This window comes from Rhea pennata, chromosome 1 (assembly GCF_028389875.1).
Source record: "Rhea pennata isolate bPtePen1 chromosome 1, bPtePen1.pri, whole genome shotgun sequence".
Lineage (NCBI taxonomy): Eukaryota > Metazoa > Chordata > Aves > Rheiformes > Rheidae > Rhea > Rhea pennata.
Window position 1 is genome coordinate 75,433,461 of NC_084663.1, and position 20,832 is coordinate 75,454,292.

The 20,832-nt window shown below is 41.9% G+C and overlaps 1 protein-coding gene across 7 annotated transcripts in view; it reads left to right on the plus strand.

The window, feature by feature from the left end:
• Positions 1–20,832, plus strand: part of PPFIBP1 (PPFIA binding protein 1) — a 126,859-nt gene that overhangs the window by 74,030 nt on the left and 31,997 nt on the right. For 4 of the 7 annotated variants that reach the window (XM_062592096.1, XM_062592104.1, XM_062592112.1 and 1 more), the window contains exons 5-9: positions 9,559–9,645; positions 11,001–11,114; positions 11,718–11,849; positions 18,572–18,664; positions 19,172–19,264. In XM_062592096.1, coding sequence (XP_062448080.1) covers positions 9,559–9,645; positions 11,001–11,114; positions 11,718–11,849; positions 18,572–18,664; positions 19,172–19,264 — 519 coding nt within the window. The remainder of the gene's footprint in view (positions 1–9,558; positions 9,646–11,000; positions 11,115–11,717; positions 11,850–18,571; positions 18,665–19,171; positions 19,265–20,832) is intronic. The other 3 variants (XM_062592118.1, XM_062592126.1, XM_062592134.1) reach the window with 1 other exon arrangement.

Below are 20,832 nucleotides of genomic sequence, written 5' to 3' on the forward strand. Positions count from 1 at the left end.
TGAGAAGAGATGGAGACCTGAATTAACGAGGGGATGCGCGCTGTCTTGCAGAAGGGGTTTGAGGGGGAGAACCACTGCTTACTCTACTCAACTGAAAACGCCTGAAATTTAATGAAGCAAATGGGAGCTTTTCCGTTGGCTCCAGTGGGGTTTGGATCTCGCCCACTCTGTCAAAGCATGGCAGAAAACATTAAGATCAGGAGGAGGAGGTGGGAGTGATTTTGGTCAGATCTTTAAAGCAGATAGTTCTTGCGACCATCAGCATTTCCTTGCTCTGTAACATACAGCGCTGAACATTGCTGTAAGTAGTCTTTGGTCTGCGTGGAACGGAAATCAAGGGGCATAACAGATTTTGTGCAAATATGGACTTTAAATATTCATATGCCAGATAGCCTTGGAAAATAAAATAGTATGAGTTGCATAGACATCAGTAGTCCACACTTAGTGAGGCTTATCTACTGTATGTGCTGTTCTGGAGCAACAGAGCCCAGCAGTGAAGCTTGGTTGTTGCTTCAGGCAGCAGTGTCTGACCAATTATTGCCCCTGGTAGTGACAAAGGTGTGATTTGAGGATACCTGCCCGATAGGACGTGGAACAAAATCCTTCAGAGTCAGTTGACATAGATCACCAAATAGCAATGAGACGGTAATGGTTTTCCTTACAGCTGGGAGCTGAATTCGGAAGAAGTGCTCCATATTACTGATTTTAGTGAATCCTGATCACTGAAAAGAATGTGTACAGGCTTTGAGTACAAAAGATTACATATCTATTCGATCTATACTTCTCATCCCTCACAGTATTGCCCTAATTATATCTGTGGTGTCTTTAAAACCCCTAGTACAAAAGACTGAATGTTCATAGTGTGCTACAGGCAAGGATCATGAGATTTAAAAGAATTACCAATATTGTAGGTCCCTGACTGTGCACAGAAGGTGTTAGGTGAAATGCCCAGGTGATTCTAGGAAAGACTTTCTGTAATAACACTTATCCTATAAAGGATGGGAAGACGGCTCCCTGATTTGAAGTCAGTTCAATCCTTCACTTGTGAACAAGTTATATCAAACTGGTGCTGGTGCATGATATCCCATCTGAAGCTCTAGCCAAGGTTCTGACATCTGAGAAGAAAACAAAAATAGTGTTCACAGCTGCCAAACAATGTGTTACACACACAAAAAAATCCATTCTGAAGGGAAACTGCTGATGTCCCAGTCAAGGAGGGGTTTTGACAGCAGCCTCCCAGACTTGCTCACTTCTGTAAAACGGGACAGAGTGTTCAGTTTTGGCGTGTCAGAACTGACTGTCTTGTGTCACAGTATTGCTTCTTAGGGACCACTTCCTTTGCCTGGCAGGTATTTAAAAAGACTATATAAGCACTCACAAGGGGCTAAAGAGTTGAAAGATCTCATGCTTGGTGCATGCTTGGTCTCATGCAAGGTGTTTCAGTTGGTAGATGCCAGATGGCCACGTGACATCGGCTTGGGTGCAGGGTATCCAAACTTCTGGCAGAGCCCTTCCAAGTGGAGTGACCAAGTGGTTCCCATTGAGGGACTCAGAGGAGTTGTAAATGCAGCTTTCTGATGCACAAATAAGTCAGTTTAACTAAAGAAAACACCATTTCTAGCTGTTCCCCCCCCCTCCGATTTTCATAGAACTAAAAAATGACTGCTGTGTAGCTGAAAACCTGCACATGTCTCCATGTGCAAGCTGGTGGCAGATGAATGCTGTGATTTAATTAGAAACGAGGCCACGTGTTCAAAGTCTGGAAGAGGACTGAGGCCTTCCTTAAGTTGAAAAGTGTTGAGACTGTGTACTTTCAGTGTGCAAACGGAAATGGGGATCAGCCCCGAACTCTGTAGCCAGATCATTACTATAGATTGGTATTAGCATTTTTCCAGGTTTTCCTGTGATTGGTAGAAGTGTTTGGTCTCTTTTCTTGTGTACTTTTATAAAGCATGTGCTGTACTCTGGAAAAATGTCACTTCTGGCTTGAATATAGACAATTTACAAGTAATCTGTGATGTCATTACCAGTAACAAGACCATTTTAAATCAATTTCTGCCTTTTGCGAGACCAACCCAGCCCCATTTTGTTCAGCTGGAAGTTGATAGATTCATCTGTGGAAGAGTAATTCTTAAAAAATTTGCTGCTAGCCATGAATGTTCAGTTTTTCTTCAGTTGAGACAAACGAGACAGATTTCTTTCTGGTTATTATTTTTCTTGACAGTACTTTTTTTTTTTTAATGTCTTATGCAACAGTCTTCCCAGAAAGTTGGAAACCAACTGTCTTGTGAAAAAGGAGGCTGGAGGGTACAGCAGGTGGCAATTCCCTTCCCAGCCAGCTTCCCCAAGCTCCTCATCCTAGTGGGTCCTGGTCAGGCGATTGTGGTGGGTTCCTGAACAAAAGAGCCAGGATAATACTTTTGCTTTAAAATGTGCATGATCAACATGATCATGAATCAGCATCATGAAACTGTGTTTTTTTTGCTTAAGAAGCGACTGTCTGTAGCAGTGTATGTTGAATAGGAGAGCTTTAAAATGCAACAAACTCTAAGGGTCTTCAGAGGTTACTCGGAGTACGTTTTCAGCTCATCTAAAGTTGCTAGGTATTTGGAGTTGTGTGTTTCTTGCTAAAGATGGTTGTCCAGACTGGGGTGTTTTCAATATTGGAAGATAATTGGGATTCATTTATAACACTTCTTTGCTTGGCATCTTCATGCATCTTGGATGAGTTTATCAGCAGTAAGAAAAATCTGTGCACTCCAGTTCTCGAGCATTCAGCAAATGTTCTGGTTATAGAGCAGCCCCAACGGCAGGGTGGCAGAGCATTCGAAAATCATGATTTGCAATCCAAAATACGTGAGTTTGGCTTAAAGAACACTGCTTCTGTTCCTGTTCCTCTTTCACTTTTTTTTTCTGTGTTCTTTAGTGCTCATATTTTGAAGATTTTTATCCATCGTTATGAATTATAAATATCCTGGTTTTGTTAATAAGAGCTGTGCTTTTTCAGGTAAGCATAGAACTCTAGGAGTGAGGGCACTGAGGTCAAAAATATTAGTAATTAGTAATGATGCTGATGTTGTGGAGGAATTGCAACTTAAATGCAAGGACAAAGAAGTTGGTTGTTATGGTTGGATTAAATGATTCTTAAGTATAACATAAATGGAGACAAGCCACACATGAGATTTGAGACTGCTTAGTTAACTTTTTTCCCCTCTTATTCTTGGCACCTGCATGCAAATTAAATGTGTTCTTCCAGCTTTTAAAATTAATAGCATATCAAGAGAAGAAAATTCCCTTCTGTTTTTCTTGCAGTGGGGCAGTGGGGTCGGAATCTCTCTTATTTGTGTTTTTAACTTGAATTATTTCCATGGACAAGGGAGGTGTGGAATTGCTCTCACCAGGGAGGCTCTTCAGAGAGGGATGAGATGAGCATTTCTGGAGATGGGCAGCTTTCATGTGTGGGGGGCTGCTTTCACTCCGGTCAGGTATGCATGGTAGCACAGCTCACCTGCTACAGCCAGCCCAGCTCCATGCCTCACTGAAAATGGTTTTTCCAGCCCATTTTTGTCACGTGATTTTTTGAGTGTTCTCGGGACTGGATGAAGTAATCCAGAACATGGGCCACCCTTGGGTGTCTGTGTTTGGGTGGATTTGACCCTTGTGGACTGGGGCAGAGACCCCTGTCCTGTGCTCTATTCTAGTGGCTGTTGCACATCAGGTGGAGGGTCATGAGCAGGAAACATCCGAAGTCAACAGGTCCATCCGTCTTGTCTGGTAGCTTAGCCCCTGGAGAGGAAATTAGCTAATGAAGGGAATAAATTAGCCCCTAGCCGTTGCAGACAGGAGCCTGGCCATGTGGGAATGATCTTGTTGTCTGGGATTTCTGTGCTTGGCACATTGCTGTGCTTGAGGTAGAACTCTCCAGGTTCAGCTTAGAGGAAAGGTTGCTCCTCATGGGCTTTGATGTGTTAATTCCCCAGAGGAGCTGCTTGCCGCCTGTGAGGAGTGCCTCTTCGCAGCTTCGCTTCCCACGTCTCCCACTCTGGTGCCACGTTCTCCTCTGTCTTTGGTTGGATGAGGAGATCTGCCTCCAGTTAACCTCTCTGTGCTGTGGCTGGAGCGGAGGAGCCCCAGCAGCACCACGCTGAGCCGCCAGGGCCACCGTGCTCAGCCTCAGCTCTGTGCCGTAGTCGCTCACGTCCTTAAATGCATGAAGATAATTATGACCGATATGGAGTATAGCTGGGACATTCACGGCCACTGTGTCTGGCTAAATAAGGTAAGAATGTGCTCGTGCTCTGTGCTCGTTCTGGCTCTCGCATTTATCCGTGTGACAAGCCGTGGCTGGGTAGCACTGCTTGGGAAAAGCATTTCATCTTTCCGTTGTATCAGATACCAGCTGAGCTGCTCTTGAAAAAACTGAACATTTTGAAATGGTTTCACCTTCCCTATTCAACGGCCGTGTTACTTAAGTTTAGAAAATGTTTCAGGTAAATTCATCAGAGTGAAGGTCTATTTTGGGCTGATTTTCTTTTGAGAATTCGCTTGTATTTTAGCAAAGCCTTTAAGCTATAACGTGGGGTTTTGAGTGTTTCTTCTTTTTTCCCCTACTCATTCTTTAAGAACTATTCTGTAAACTTTAAAAAAAGACTTGGCAGTGGATCTGCATGCCTGCTGTCGTAGCTTGTAGAGCAGGCTGAGCAGGGGAGCGTGAAAAGTAGGAGATGCTGGGCTGTGGGGACAGCGATGGACTTCCCGACAGTGTGTCTACACCCTGCTTTGGGTCATTTCTTCCAGCATGAATTTGGGGTGGAATTGGTGCACACGAAGGGCAAAGCCGTCACCACTCTGTGTGACGGGGAAACCGGTGGTGAGCAGTTTGTTTGGAGGACCTTGTGGGTCTGTCCATGACCCCCAAGTGATTTTGAAAAACCCCTTTGCAGGGGACTCCCTAAAACAGAGTGAGCAATAGCTGTGCTTAGCTAAATGTAGATAATGTGTATTAGAATGATTTGAACAACTTAAGCATGTTAATGAAGTCTAATTTCACTCCAGATGGTCAGGAAGGAGATGTCCAGGACAGCTCACTTGCTTAACTGTTGACTGTGCTGTAGTGGTCCAAACAGTCGGTGCGATTTCTCACACAAAGAACGGACCAAAAATAATGCTGGGGAGTGGTGGAACCCGTTATATAAATCAGCTCACCTCTTCAGCAGGAATAGTGTAATTTGTTCTCCTTATTTTCTCTCAAAAGCAGAAGAGAAAGTGAAGGATAATGAGGGTATCAGCTACAGTAGGCTAAAGAGGAGTTTTATTTTTGAAAGGAGTTTTCAATGTTTGAGGGGAAACAATAAAATGTTTTATAAGCAGGTTAAAACAGGAGCTTTTAGAAACTTCTCTGTGATTTAGAAGGCTAAATAAGTTCTAGGGAAAATGGATTAAAAGACAGAGGGCAGGCAAACTGAAAGTTTTGTGATGTATCTGCTTCTTACAGGAATAATTCCTGCTAGAGCAATATAGATTTTTACTTGCATGACTGCAAACAAAGCTTACACACATATTTAACAGATTAGTAATGGATTGATCTTGCAGAGTTTTAAGCACACTAGATCTGATCTTATAAGGCATTTTAAGTAAGTGCTTAACTTTAAACTTCTGAGAAGCTTCGGTGGCATCATGACAACTGTTCTTTTGTTTATAGGATTAAGATCAGTGTTGGTAAATCTGCATTCTCTCTTCCCATCCCGTGTTTTGCAGCTAATCCCTAAATTAAAAACACGTGCGAAGTCTAACAGTTTAATTCAAGATAAATTTTAGGTTACTGATGAAGGAGAGCCTTCTTTGGAAGATGGAAAAAGCTTGCTTTTTGCAGCTAGTAAACTGTGTTAATCCTGTATAGACTCAAATGATACAAATTTGGTCCAGACCTACAAAATGCCTCAAATACTCTTGCAGTTGTTGTTGAATCAAATATTATTTTTCACTTTGCTCTGCACTGAGCAATAGTTGCCAGGCTCTGTCCCAGAGGAGGCTGTGAGCCTCCAAGTGCAGAGAAACCTTTCCTCTATCTTTTAAAACTCCCTGCAGCCCTTTCCTCTGCTGTTTCTTGCTCCTGCCGCCCTATTGCCCAAGGCAGCTGTGTCTTTCCCTTTTCCGTGCGAGGAAAAATGTGCCTGGTATCATCTTTTTTGTTTCTGGGGAGAGGACAGAGCAGAGGAGACCTGCTGGAAGGTTTTGCATGGCTGTTCCCACCGGTCCCCATCTCTGGACTGCTGCGTGAAACACCAGCGTTGCTGCTCTCGGAAACAGCTGGCATTACGTCTGTAACCAAAGTCAATGACTTTCTGCCTTTTCATACCTAAAACGTGCTCTGACATTGCAGAGTTAATTCCAGGTATTATGCAGAAGATGCCATGTTTCAGACAAAAAGCAAACTGCTGTTGAGTTTTACATGAGGTTTGCTGTTTTCAGTAGATTGCAGGAGGTCTGCTTTTATGCAGATTTTATAAAATGTCCCTGGCCACTGCTGGTAAAACTGAATAAATTTAGATATTATTTGGTTTTGTGGGAAAATAATCTGTACTCCAGTTCTGCTTATGATTCACATCATTTCCTCTCTATTTCTCATGGTGATATGCAGATACGGGCTGAACTCTCACTCTCCAAACACTTCTATTTTAAAACCCAATATGAGTTGCTGAGCAAAACAGGATTTGGGTTTTTTTTTTGAGGAATGTGAAGAGAGTTTAACAACAAGGGTGTCTTAGCAAGATGTTATGCACAATGACTAACGCTGTGTGCTTTAACACCACATTGATTTTCACAGCATTGGGAAGACATTTTCATTGTAGTGTAAAATAAATACTTACAGCGCCGAATCCTTTTTCATGCAGTCTTTGGTTTTGTGTCTGGTTACACTGATAGTGAGAGGTTCAGTGGTTAGGGCACGGATGTGTCCTTTGGAAGGCTAGGAATAAAGTTTGTGCTTTGACAAGGACTTCCATGTGAGCGCCTGCAGGAGAGAGGATGTCTTTGTGCCTCTGTTGCCTATCTGTAGTGGGGGCTAAATACCACTTTCCAACATCAGAGACATGCACTGTAATGATAAATGTGCTATGTATTGCAAAATACAGATACTGTAATGATGGAGACCAAATAAGTGCTTAAGATATACAGGCCTGTAAGTGAGGAAGGAGCTACAGAATAACAGGTGATATGCAAAAACCTGCTGTTAGCACTATCTGTGCAAAGTCAAGTCACACAGTTTAAAGGATATTCTGTTAGCTTATCAGGTAGTGAGCTATTTCAGAAACTCTTGGACTTTTTTCACCTAAATTAAACTATCAGAAAACTGAAGATCTCATTGACCTTGAATGAAGATCCTATGGCCTGAGCCTGAATTCTGGTAAAGGCTGGGAAAAAGTGCAAACTCAGAAGTTTAGAGTACTTCTGCTTTGGAGCTGAGATGCTAGATGGTCAGAGGGCCTGGTAATTTACTGCTAAATGGTTTGGATACAAGATAACCTTTCAAAATTTGGAATTCAGGGTATTATTATGGTATGAGATGTTGATACAAATTACTCGGGTGCATGCTTTCCTGGTCCTACTGTAGCTCCTGGCAATTTAGGGAAAGATGATGTATAAGTTATGTGTGTAGATGCTTGAGAGAGAGTTCTGCTGCCGCACACTGATTTAAAAGCTGTCAGGATACAGCCTGATCTCTTAAGGAGAGTGCTAAGGTGCGGTCAAACACTTCGTAGCCTGTCCTGTTTGCTTTGCCTCTAATCTTTAGCTAAGTCTTGGTGGTTTGTGGCTGTCACCCCCTCCAAATTCAAACAAGAGTGTTTCTTACACCACTCAACCTCAGGCATGTAACGTACAAAGGGTATTTTTGCTGGCTCATCTGAAGCATCCTCAGTAATCGAGGGAGACAAGCTGCTTGGAAAGGAGATTGAAAGCAGAAACCTGAGGTTTCCAGCTCATGAGTGAGGGTGGCCTCTCACGGCTAGGTTGCTCTGCTGGTGCATACGGGCGTGAAAGGCAGTGGCCCAGTTTCTTGCCATTAAATATTCAGAGGGAAATCAAGGCCTCTCGAAGCCAGGAGGAGGCTCTATGCTCAGTGCGTTGGATTTTAGTCTGGATTCTCAAACTTCTCTGATTTATGCAATCATGGCAACATGACTTTTTTTTTTCTGGACTGAGGTTTGATTGCAGCTTGTATTACAAATTGCTTGGAGACAGATGTTTGTATGGATTGAGTAAAAAATTCTTCGCTTCAGAGCATTGAAATTAGTAAGAAGAAAGTAAGTTGCTGATTCCTGTGGACTCTTGGGTAGTATTAACATGTATTTTTGTTTCTCTTTAGCCTAAAGCAGCATTATAAAGAGATGCGATTAAAATGGATGTCTCTTACTGTGTGTTTAAAAGAACTGTTTGACTTGCAAGAAGCATAATGCACATTATACAGATTGTAAGCTGATTTTTTTTTTCCAGTTGCTGAATGTCTCGGGATATTTGTCTCTTTGCAAGTATGGCTTACTTGCGCGGAGCACAAATTTTGTTAACAAAATGCTGAATGCACAGTAAGAGAATCTGCAGAATTGGGTCACCAAAAGGTTCTTCCCTTCTCGTCTTCAAGGCCGTGAACAGTTCTTGTCCTGAACTGTCATCTGGTATCCTTCGTTGCCAGTTTATTTTGTTTGTAACCCTTTGGGGGACTGAGAAATATTACCAACCCGTTCTTAAACTGTGCAGCTTAGTAATACTCTGTGTGTTTGTAACACTGACTGACATGCAAAAATTGTTGTTCTTATCAGCAGCATCGTGAGTTGAAAGTTGGATCTGTGTACATTTAGATTCTTTTACATGTTGTGATGTGTTTTCAGAGAATGTTTTTACCAGTTATGCTCTGTTTTTAAGAAAACTTTATTTACTTCCCACTGAAGTTTCCTTACTGAAGGAAACTGCCATTCTAAGTAAACAAGTGATGGTATCATATTAATAAGTTAAACAAGAATAGTGCTTCTGAGACATTTTTATTGTTTTATTCTGAGACATATTTAGTGGTTTTCTGCCTGTGGTTTTGCAGACCTTTGGTATTCCACTGGCTAAGAAAAGCAAACGTGTTGTCAGGAGGCTTAAATTCTCCATACAGTAGTGTTCCACTTGAAAATATTAAGGGCCTATGAATCAAAAAAAAAAAGCTTATTACAACAGAATTGTTTAATGTTATTATTCTCAGCTGTATTAATATTATTGTAAGTATTTGTGCCATAGCTAATTACCTACGGCTGCTACTTGAAGCAGATGAAGTTTACAGCATAGAAAGCTTTGTATCTCGGATCCTTAGGCGACGTTAGTCAGCGTAGCCCTTTTGACTTAGACTGACCCTGCCATTGAGATATGTTTGCCTCATAATACTGTATTTTAAATGTCCTTATTACAATTCATGTTGCCGCATTTGACTAGTTTCTGGCATAGAATGGTTTTAAAGCTATACTGAAGGATGATGCTTGTCATACAGTAACTGGCAGACACAATATTTGATATCTCTTTCAGACTAATGGACACATATCTGGTAATGGAGATGTGTATCAAGAAAGGCTGGCACGTTTGGAAAATGATAAGGAATCTCTTGTTCTGCAGGTGAGTCATCACCTAAATTATTTTCTTCTGTTCTTGCATTAGTAAGACTTTTCTGTATTATATGATTAAACCTCTGATGATTTATTTGCAGCTGTACCATCTCACACAGTGATTGGAAGTGTTGCTGATGCCTTGGGGTTAATGAGGTTGTGGATACGTGTGAATTTAGATTGCTGTAAAAGTCGAAGTGCCTTCCTCTCTGTGTGCCTGATCTTCTTTTTGAATCTTGTTAGCCAAGTTGGTCTGCAAGGCCATCATCTTCTTGCTTTCCTATATATCCTTAAGACCATGTGCTTCCTTGACTGTTCACATGATGTCCGCAGGAGGTGACAAATGTCCTGTCATTATGCCTACCAGAATCCCACCATGGCCACTAGGCATGTGCCACGCTCTGGAGGGGAATGAAGGCGATGAAAACTGTGGAACCGGCTGATGGGCAGGAGGGGACAAACCCCTCCAAGGTCCCACTCTGAGACTGGACTGTGCTGGAACTCACTCCAGCTGCCCTTGCCAGCTGGCTTCTCCTGCCATCAGGTGTCTGGATCACCTGGCAGCCCTCCGTCTGCTCTGCAGAAGAAGCTCCATGTCAGCTCACATGGACCTGGCCTGAGGGCTGCCTGTGACGGTGCAGGGCTCTGCTCCAGCTCTCTTATCCTTGCTCCCAGCAGCAGTGCTCACTCCCTCTAAGGAGCCTGTTTAAAACAAACAAACTTTTATTCAAAAAAGGCTAAATGGGAGCCTGCAGTCTCAGAGGTGTTGTCTTGGTCATTCTTGCCTTGCCTCAGTTGGTGTGCTTTAACCTCCTTTGGTTTTATCCTTCAGAAAAGAAGAAGCTGTAGAGTGTGATATGCTGTGTGTAATCACTCAGAAAGAATAACTGGCATTTAATGAGGTTTAACTATTCAATTTTAATGTAGAAGCTAGTAGTCTTTAGTCAATGCACTGTCACAGCCAAAGGCATCTTTAATTTTAATGTGTTACAAAATACTGACATAGCATGCTTTTGGTGAGGGAGCAGTAGCAGATCTGCTGCTTACAGGCTGGCTGTAAAGTGCAATGGCAACTCCCTTGTGAAAACTCCCAAGACAGATCAGGAGAAGAGATGAAAAAGTGCGATGCGTCTGCTAGAGGTTCAGGCAAAATTCCAGTAAGCTTGAGGGGAAGTTCTCCCTCCTCTTCTGTTAGCATCACCATGCACTGTGTCCATTACAGCACCCATGTGTGCACCATCATTATGTTGTTGTATTTCCTCTGGGGTCAAACCAGCAGTATTATTAATATCTACAGTCACTGAAGTGATAAAAGCTGTGTAGGTACAAGGTACTTACGTGCATTCCTTTATCCCCACTCTACAGGTAAGTGTGCTTACAGACCAGGTAGAGGCGCAAGGAGAAAAGATTCGGGATTTGGAGTTCTGTCTAGAGGAACACAGGGAGAAGCTGAATGCCACAGAGGAGATGCTGCAGCAGGTATCACAAAGAAGCATTTCTGTCTGTGTTTTGTCCTGTCTTACAGAATTGCGTTTTGCTTCAGTGAGAGCAGTGTGCTTCAGTTCGAGATGTTTTATCCCTAGATGTCACTTAACTAAGGGATAATTCTCTTGTCTCTTTTCCTACTATATTTGTTTTAAGGTCTTTGTACTTAGTAATGTCAGTGTTGCTTTATACTGCAGGAATCCAGTCCTGCTCTCCTTTGAGCCTTTCTCTGCTGAACTTCAAAGAGGTTTGGATTAAAGCCTCTGGCAGGATGGGCGGATTTCCCTCAAAACTCCTTGCTGCCCAGAGCAACATTGATGACAGACAAGTATTTTTCCTAGTCTTGACAGTTATCCAGCGATAGTGCCCTCATGATCTCAGATGCATCCTAGGTGCCTCGAGACTGTCAGATGGGCTAAGTACCGTGTCCCAGGGCTCTGTATCATGGAGGGACGAATATGATGGTTTGCTCCATCAAAGAGGCCTCTAGCTGTAGAAATGTATTACCTATTTCTGTTGATGTATCTTAGTACTAAGCATAGAATTCTTTTCCCTTCGATGAGTAATTCGGTTCTTTTCCTCTTTACCTTAAATCAGGAGCTTTTGAGCAGAACATCTCTTGAAACTCAGAAGCTGGATCTTATGGCAGAGATTTCCAATCTGAAGTTAAAACTTACATCTGTGGAAAAGGACAGATTGGACTATGAGGATAGATTCAGGGACACAGAGGTGAGTTAAAAAAAAAAAAAAACTGAATAGTTTGTGAGAGCTTTGTATGGCTTCACATTATCTGAAAATTTCTTGGAACTTTATCTTTCCAGGCAAGGGGAGGAGTTCATCTCTAAGGTTAAGATATTTATTTTTTTAAAAGTTAAAACAGTGCCCTCTTTTCCTTTATAAATGCTAGTTTTATGAAGAAAAATTTCCAAAAAGAAATTTTAATTCTTGTCATCAAATTTCAGGAGGACTTAAATACAATCATGAATATGTTGCACTTTGGTGTCCCAGCTTGAAATCTAGCCACTTCTGAGTAAGGTTCTCTGAGGTAAACTTAAAGCATGCTGGCCATGCACTGAAAGACATGGCTTTTGGATTCAGCAAGAGGGACAATGAGGTGACTCGGTGTGGTGGCATTTTCAGGTCTCACTCCGAACTCCAGCCCTGTAGAAGCCCAGGGCTGAGCGGCCAGCAGATGCTCTCCTCAGACTTGCTTCAGCCAGGTGCTGTTCAGGGCCAGGCAGAATTGCAGCCTGTCACTGTCATCCCGTACTACACTGTCCGGGGGCATTTGATCTCTGTGTACCTCGGATTTATTGGATTTTATTTGCAGCAGAATGTTTTCTTTTAGTGTTTGAAGCCAGAATGCCTCACATTTGCAGGTGGGCAAACCCAGTTTTGCCAGGAAACCCCAAGAACCAGATTGTGCTGTGGTGCAAGGGTGGCGTACCGCCGTATCAGAAGTACCTTGGCATCTGCCTAGGGAGCGGATGGAAATGTCCAATTCCAACTACATCAGTGAGCCAAAATGTGCGATGTTCAAACTGTACATATTCCAGGTGCCCTTCATTTCTGCAAGGGAAGAAACAATATTGTCATCACAGGAAACAACTCTTGCCTCAGTCATTCTAATCGGTGATTTTTTAAATTCCTTACTTCTTCCTACATATTCACTTCTTTTGTAAGTGGAAGAAGTTAGGCTTGCTTCTGAATTTTTTTTTTTGAGGGCCTGTTTCAAGTAATCCACAGCCCCAAGGGGGTCCACAGGTTGAGAACTAGTGATTTGAATCATGTTCTGATTTGAGATGATGATGATTTACATAGTGATGGCAGCACTTTTTTTAAAATGTAGAACATCTGGCTACTGTGAAGCCGTAGGTAGAATTTATGTTGGGAATCTTGTTGAGAACCTTTTTCTCTAGTTCCCACAAGTTTTTATTTGAAAAATCACAGAATTATCCTAAAAGCATCTGACTTTGCAGTCCAGGCAAGTGCTATACATAGCAATGCTGGAGAAACTGGCATAGGAAAATGTGGAGAAAATACCTGAAATATTTTGGTTCCATAGGAAATCGTTAAGAATTGACTGCTTTCTGAACTCCCATGAGGTCTAATTGCCCACACAGAATTAGTTTTTCATAAATTCTAAGGTACAGTCTCTTCATCTACCTACTGACACCCATTGTAAATGGTCTGAATGATGGATAAATTAATTGACACCAGCAGCAAATAACACTGAAGAGAAGCAAGATTTGGTACAAATGACTGCAGTGGACTGGTGATTTTAGAAATTAATTCTACTAGATGTTTGTTTATAAACACCCTGTGATTTCTTATGCTCACCAAAACAGGTAACAGAAGTGTTTGAGCCTTAGGTGATTTGCTTCATCTCCTTTTTTTTTTTTAATATTCTTTCCTGATCTTTCCTGTAGCCCCTCCTTTTCCATTTCCCCCTGCACTGCAGTCTCTCCATAACTTAATAGCACAATTCAGGAAATAGAGAAGGTGGAACTAGCTCTCTTCCAGGAAAAGAGGTTGCAGTATGGGGATCGCAACATGCATGCAACTCTGTAGGCTCTATGCAGCAGGCTTTCTCAGTTGGTAGCTATGAATTCTCTTTGAAATACTTTGAAATGTGCTTAATACCTTTGGTAAAAATAAGCTCATCTAAATTATGTTTAAATATAGTTGTTATAATTAGTGGTCATGTAGACTTACTTGCTGGGAAGTTATGCCAGAACTAACGAACAATTACTAAAATATGTTCCTCCCCTTCCTTTAAAAACCAGAATTGTGTAGCTTAGTGTCATAGAAATGATTATGTTGTTACTTCTGTGTTTAAACGCTTTTTAGCTGTAAAAGACTTGGGCTTAGACACTCAAAGGAATAATATGCCTTAATTTCCATTTCCATGTTGTCCAGTGGAGACTGGGTGGCTAATTAGCTATAAGGTTCTCAGCCATGAGATTATGTGTGAAACCTCTGACCAGTATCTTGGAGATAGCATTTAGTCAGGGGCTACCATCTCCTACAGAATTACTCTTCTGATTCAATCCTTCGTACCATCCAGAGTTACTCATGTCTGTTGCTACCACTCCCCCTTCCAGCCAGGTAAGCTCCTTATGTTCACTGCCCTTTCTCCGAACAGAGGCCTCAACAGTCAGCTTTTATTTTTTTGGTGCTGCAGGACTTTCCTGTCTAGAAGTTTGTAAATACACAGCTTTTTCAAAGCTAATCACATAATGAATTGAGATTTACAGTTGATCTGTTCTTCAAATCCTTCCAGTCTTGCCACTTTCCCAGCAGACAACGCCATTATTTTCCTTAAGGAGCACGGGTGGTCTGAGTTGGGCTGAGTTTATGTTAGAAAATATCGTACTAGGGAGTTTATTTAGGGAGGAATCCACAACCAGACATGGTCTTTGAAACAGCAACCAGAGGCTATACTGGCTCACTCAAGGGGAATTCTTTGTAATTTAAACACCACCAAGCTCCTTTACGCAGATGAATTTCTGAGTGGAGCAAAACCATAAATGTAATTTGTTTCCGGTGCCAGTAAGGATTCCCCTCCTCCCCAGCTTAAAGTTACCATTGCTGTCTTGTGCTGCTCTAGCCCTTCAATGAGGAGTACAAGTAAAATGAGCTGGGAAGTAAAAGGCTTTGGAGAAGTAGGAATCTGTATGACTTAGCCCTGCCAGGACCAGTGCAAAGAGGAGCTGTTGAGTGTTTTTATGGAGAGACCTGAGACAGGCTCAGAAGAATTCACTTTAATGGTCCTTTCCTGTTTTGCAGGTTTTTAGCATGGGGAATAAGCCTAAGGCAGGTATTTAAACCCATTTATGGTTGTCTGAATAGGAAGTATTAAATGCAGGCAGAGCAGATGCCATGCAGTGGACCACTATGTGGTTAGCTGTTCTCCTGCTGGTTCATCAAAGTCAGCTAGTGCAGCCGATGGTTTTTGGTCTGATCAGAAATCCTGATTAATCTTCTGACACCCTGAGTGCCACAGGGATGTAAGTGCCTGAAACATGATGTCGGTCCCCAGAAGTCTGCTGGTCATAAACAGTTACGATTATTGACCCCTTCAAGTTTCAAAGTTGTGACCTCCTCACTGCAGGTTCTGGCTACTGCAGGAAGAGGTAAGCATAGCCCTTGCTATGAAAGGTTTTAATCAAAACCAGTTGAATGGACAAGTAGGGAGAAAAGGTTAAATGCTTCAGAGCAACAAGCAGTGAAGTGAAATGCACTTTGAGGATTAGGATTTTCTAGGGAACCTTGAGCCTCTGACAATCTTGGACGTGGGTGGCTTGCCGAAAGTTAGATAGCAAGTCAGTGACAGGAAAGATGTGGCTTTTGGGGGTCTTTTCTCTTTCCTCTGCTTGTTTATGTAAGATCTGACCATCCCTTTTGTACTAATTAGGATATCTGTAGGAAACCTGAGGAATGTACTTCTCTGCCTTGAGAAATTGAGAATGTGATTTATAGTAATTGTATTATACATAACTAAAGATATCAAGTAATTAGAACCGGAACAGGTTGCTCAGAGAAGTTGTGGAGTCTCCTTCTCTAGAGATAGTCAAGGCCTGCCTGGATGCAACCCTGTCTAACATGCTGTAGGTGACCCTGCTGAGTGGGGAGGTTGGACTAGATGATCTCCAGAGGTCCCTTCCACCGTTACTGATTCTATGATTCTAATTGAGAATATTTTTAGGGTAAGGCATGCTCTAAGGACTCTTCTTTAGTTCTATTTAGCCCTTGAACAGACTGTGCAGTATTTTTGATGACCAATTGTCAATGATAAATGAGCCAGTTATGCATGAGGCTCTTAAAAGAATAAAACAGAATTTAGTTTTTGCTCTAAGATCATAGGCAACAGCTTCAGCAATTACTGCTACAGAGACTGTTTTGACATTGGATCGTGCCAAAGTAAAGATGATGGCAGCAGGAGAGAAAAGCCCAGAACAAATCAATCATAATCATGTCAGAGCTAACAATCAGTCCTAGGATTTGTCAGAGATCTTTAACAATTCTTGTTGGAAAGGAACATCTCAATTACTATAACGAGACAAACTGTCTTATGTATATTTAGAGTGATGAGCATCATAAAGATCAAACATGGAAAAATCAGTGAGGAATTGCAAGTATATCCAAATCAGAAAGTTGTACATTAACAATGGTAATTATTAATAGCTTTAAAATGTTTTACCTTTTCATTGTTCTTTTATTTCTGATAACTGAGCTTGGATAAAGTATACTTAAGTAATCTTTTTTCAACCATTCAGACGCACATTTACTGCTTTAATCAATTTAAAAACAAAAACTGCAATTTCCTACTGCTTTCATTTGCGTCAGAATCCTAGACTGCAACCTCTGGAGAACTGTTTGGGACTTGTTACTGAAATTCACTTTTTAAAGTTATCTGCAGCTTTCTTAAATGCCTGGTCGTTACCATCACAGAAATTCCTATCTCTGCTTGCATTGTGTCTGTACACACAGAAACCATAAGGTATTTATTACATTTGCTTTAAGTGGGTGTGCTGAAGGGGTCTGCTACCTCAGAGACAAACTCATCTGTTGCCCCACAGGACAGAACTTGCTGGGGCTGCAAGCAACTTGATTTTCCATATTCCTGTTGTTGTTGCATCTCCACTTAGGGAAGCTCAGTCTAACCCTTCCCTGCAAACACCTTGATTCTAGCAGTGACATGCTGTTTCATGCTGTAGTTGTGAAGCCACAAAACGTCTGGATATCAGGAGCTCAGTTCCTACTGAACAGGAGGGTTGCTTTGTTCAGGTGAAGCAAGGCAAAGATGACTGTATCTCCTGAGACTAAACCCAATCATGGACCTCATTTAATTGCTGGTATCAGCAATATTCTGTCCTTACATTACCATCATTTCTGCTGTGGAATAATGAAAGGTGGTAGACTTCACGCAACCTTCACCTACATCCTTGTCCACTCAGCACTCATGCTTGCATCTCTCTCCTTGGTAAGATTTGCGCTGTCCTATGCTGTAAAGATCGTGATAGCTTTCCACCCTGTGTCCGAGCACTTTGGATATATTGCTAAAGAAATACAGATACTGCTATGTTGTCATCAGATTCATTAAGCACATACAACAATAATCAGAGGTTTCCAATGTGTGGGAAAATGTGGAATGAGGCTGGAAAGCAGGTGTTTCCAGGGACCCATGAGTACACTTTAAGTACCAGCTCGTGGCTTGTTCCAGTGCTCACAACTGTTAGCTTGATGGACAGACTTGGCTGACGTGGGTGCAGTTTGCACTACCGTATAGGCAAGCCAGCAAACCCAAGTGCCATCGTGTACCCTCTGAGTAGTGTAAAAGCTGTTATGTTCCAATTTGCATCCTTTTCTATTTTTCCAGGGTGCACAAAGAGCTCATCTGCTCTTTTGGAGAATTCCCCAGTGACACAGCATGACAATAGCTACTTAGGAATGCTTTATTATTATTATTATTTTCTTCTTCCTCATGTAACACTGATCTGGTGTCCATATGTAAGGTAAAGGTTAGCAAGCTACATGTGACAGAGGAGCTTGCTGAGACGTCTTTTAGACTTGTGAGAAGGCTGCTGCTTTCTGGTAGTCTGTTCCCCTGCTAAGCAGAGAGATGATTTCCCAAGACTGTCTTACTACCTTTCATAGGGAGAGACGTGCTTTCCAGTACGTAGAGCAGTTAGAAAATCCTCCTTTCTTCCCCAGTCTACTGGAGAAGTCTACTTCTTTAGCTATTTTCTTGTATTTGCAGTCTTATTTAGTATCTGTTCTAGAGCTTTTTTCTCCATGATGCTAGGAGAAGTGCCCTTTTTACTACTTTAATATAAGTTTTGGACAAAGGCTTGGCAACCCAGTCAAGATGCTTGCCTGGAAGGATGAGTAGTTTTATGAGCAAGTCTGGACTAGGACCACAGAGTGCGGTTTCTGTCCTAGGCTGTCCCACAGGCTTCCTGTGGCAGATCCAGGTCTGGATCTACCACTTAGTGTCCCCATTTTCCCATCTGGTGAGCAGAGATATTTGGAAAAAGAATACCTTGGTGGGACACAGGCAAACTTGGGGTTTGTTTGCCCCTTGCAGGATGGGGGGCTGTATGGCTGGCAGCAGGCAGGGCTGCCTTCATAACCTGGCAGCTCTCTGTAGGAAGATGTCCAGGAGGTTGAGCCGTTGTCCTGAAAAAGCTAGATCCAAACTGGTGGCGGCTCTGAGTTTCTTCCAAAGCAGAGTGAATTCCCCGGTTGTAGTGGCCTTTGATGCTTAAACACATATGCTGATGCTTTTTGATGCTTGACTTAACTCTGAATTTGGGTGGTGTATTTGTGGGCACAGAGTCCCTTTCACTGCTGTGGTTTTATTCTCCTGCTGAGGCACCTGGTCAGCTATCATTCTGCCTTGTTTATTGAATTTCTCTGTTTCTGGTCTTACTCTTCCCTGTGCTCAGGATTTGATCCAGGAAATAAATGAATTGCGACTAAGAGTGGGAGAGATGGACAACGAAAGACTCCAGTATGAGAAAAAACTTAAAACTACCAAAGTAAGTGAGGCTAAGGGGAAGAAGCGGAGATGGGTATGAGTTGTGGGGTTGCAAACTTTGTTCTCTTTTCCCCTGTCTTTACTATACCCTACAAAGCCCTGAGCAACCTCAGGCTCGGGGATTTCATGGCACTCACTTAACAACAACAACAAATCGCAGAAAGGGGTTATTTCCAAATTTCATGTCATGGTTTTCAGATCTAGACACTGTTTTTTAAGAGAGATCGACGTGCCAGGTAGAGACCATTAACAGTAAATATATCGCCTGTTTAGATCCTTGTTTCACCTGCATTTCAATGAACACTGGTGTATACCATGGATGGGACCAAAACTGAGCGTTTATTTTCTCCTAAATGTGCTGAAAATTAGCCACTGTATTCTGGAGAAAAAGCATTCAGCTAAGAATTTACAGTGTTCTGTTTCTGTAAGTGTCTAACTTCTCTTTGCCGTTTAGCCTGTCTCTTTTCTATCTTTAGTTTTCTCTTACTCCTCTGTCTCTTGTTACCAGTCTTTAATGGCCAAACTTTCTAGCATGAAAATCAAAGTGGGTCAGATGCAGTATGAAAAGCAGCGGATGGAACAAAAATGCCAGATGCTAAAGGTGTAGTAGTTTAATTTGGCCTGTTCTGAATCCTTCATGTTCCACCATTTTCCAGTCTGTCTTGCATCCTGCTGTCATTCTGTGTTCTGCATTAATTGCTGTGTAGTGGCATGCAGTGCTCCCTTTCTCATTAGATGTAGAAGACTCTTCATGTTTTTCCTTCTAAATAGCTTTTGTATTGGATGGAAGAGGATTTTAATGTTGTGACCTTTGCATTGGTTACTCATAACTGAATTAGACTTAGGTTAACATTTTTCCTCTTCCACTGCCTCTTCTCTAGCTTACATCCATTTTTCAAAGCTAAATATTTCTAACCATCTTACAAAAAAAATATTAATGAAAACTAACTAGGACACCAGGACTTTACAGATTCTTCTCTCCCCAAGTATGTATTTACATAACATGTCTTTAATTCAGGACATAAAATACACAACACCAACAACCACGTGCCCCTGCAGTTGTCGGTGGGTATACTGACAGCTTTACAAGTGACCAAGAGAGGGTCACGTTTTGGAGAAGCGCAGGTTGTGCACTGTGAGAAATCTCGGCAAAATCGCTACCAGTTTGGAGCCTCTGTTCTGGAAGAAGCTTTGATTTCTTGAGAATTTCAAGATTGTGTTTTCATTTATTTATTTACTGATTTTGAGATGCCTTAAAGCAAAGAGGAACTGATTTCCAGAAATCCTGTAGTTTGGGCCATAGTTTGGATCATGGATATCACTTCCGTGCACACTTGTGACGGATCTTTTGAGGGAAGCTCAGGAGCACACTTAAGCCATAGTATTAGAGTTTAGCTTATTTCTTTTAGAATTTAATACTTTAATTAGAAGTTATAAATACCAAAATGATGAGTTTTGCTTTGTTTTATTTACAAATGAATAAATTAGAATTTTGGTATAGAGCACATTTGTACCGAGGGTCAGGTCTTGCTGGTGCCATTGCACAAGATATCTCTAGACATCAAAGAAGTATGTTACTAAACTGGGTAGGATTTGACTGAAATTTTAAAAAGCTAAGTGCATGAATCAATTGCTAGTGCAGATGGTTAGAGCTAAGTCAAAATTTGACAGCATTTATTTGATACACCCCAACTCCCCCAAACACCTTCTGTGTTCCTCCCACAAATCTCAGCGCTAAGCTTCCTTCCCTAATGTGTGATCAGCAAACCTAAATTGTCACAGAAGTGCCACATTTTCCCCTGAATCGCTTTCAGAGCGTGTTGCTGTGCTTGATGGTGTTGTGATTGATTTTTCTTTCCTAGTAAGCGGTGGTCGTTTCTGAAACGGTCCTCGGCCTGTTGTGAGTGCAGTGCAGTGACTGTCCAACTGTGAACGTGCAAAGTGCTCTGCAGGTCTCACAGTTCATGAGACCGTCGTACAGATGTCAGTGTTCATAAGTTGTAGCATTCAGCCTCATCACCCATAGTTCTTCTGTCTGGGCAAGGTTAAAAAAAGTAAGAAAAATGGATTTTTGGCTTTAGTCATTCTTTTTAAATTTAGATGTAAAATCTCCATTGGATTATACAGGAGACTGAAACTTTGGGAGCAGGGGTACCCTCAGCCAGTGTA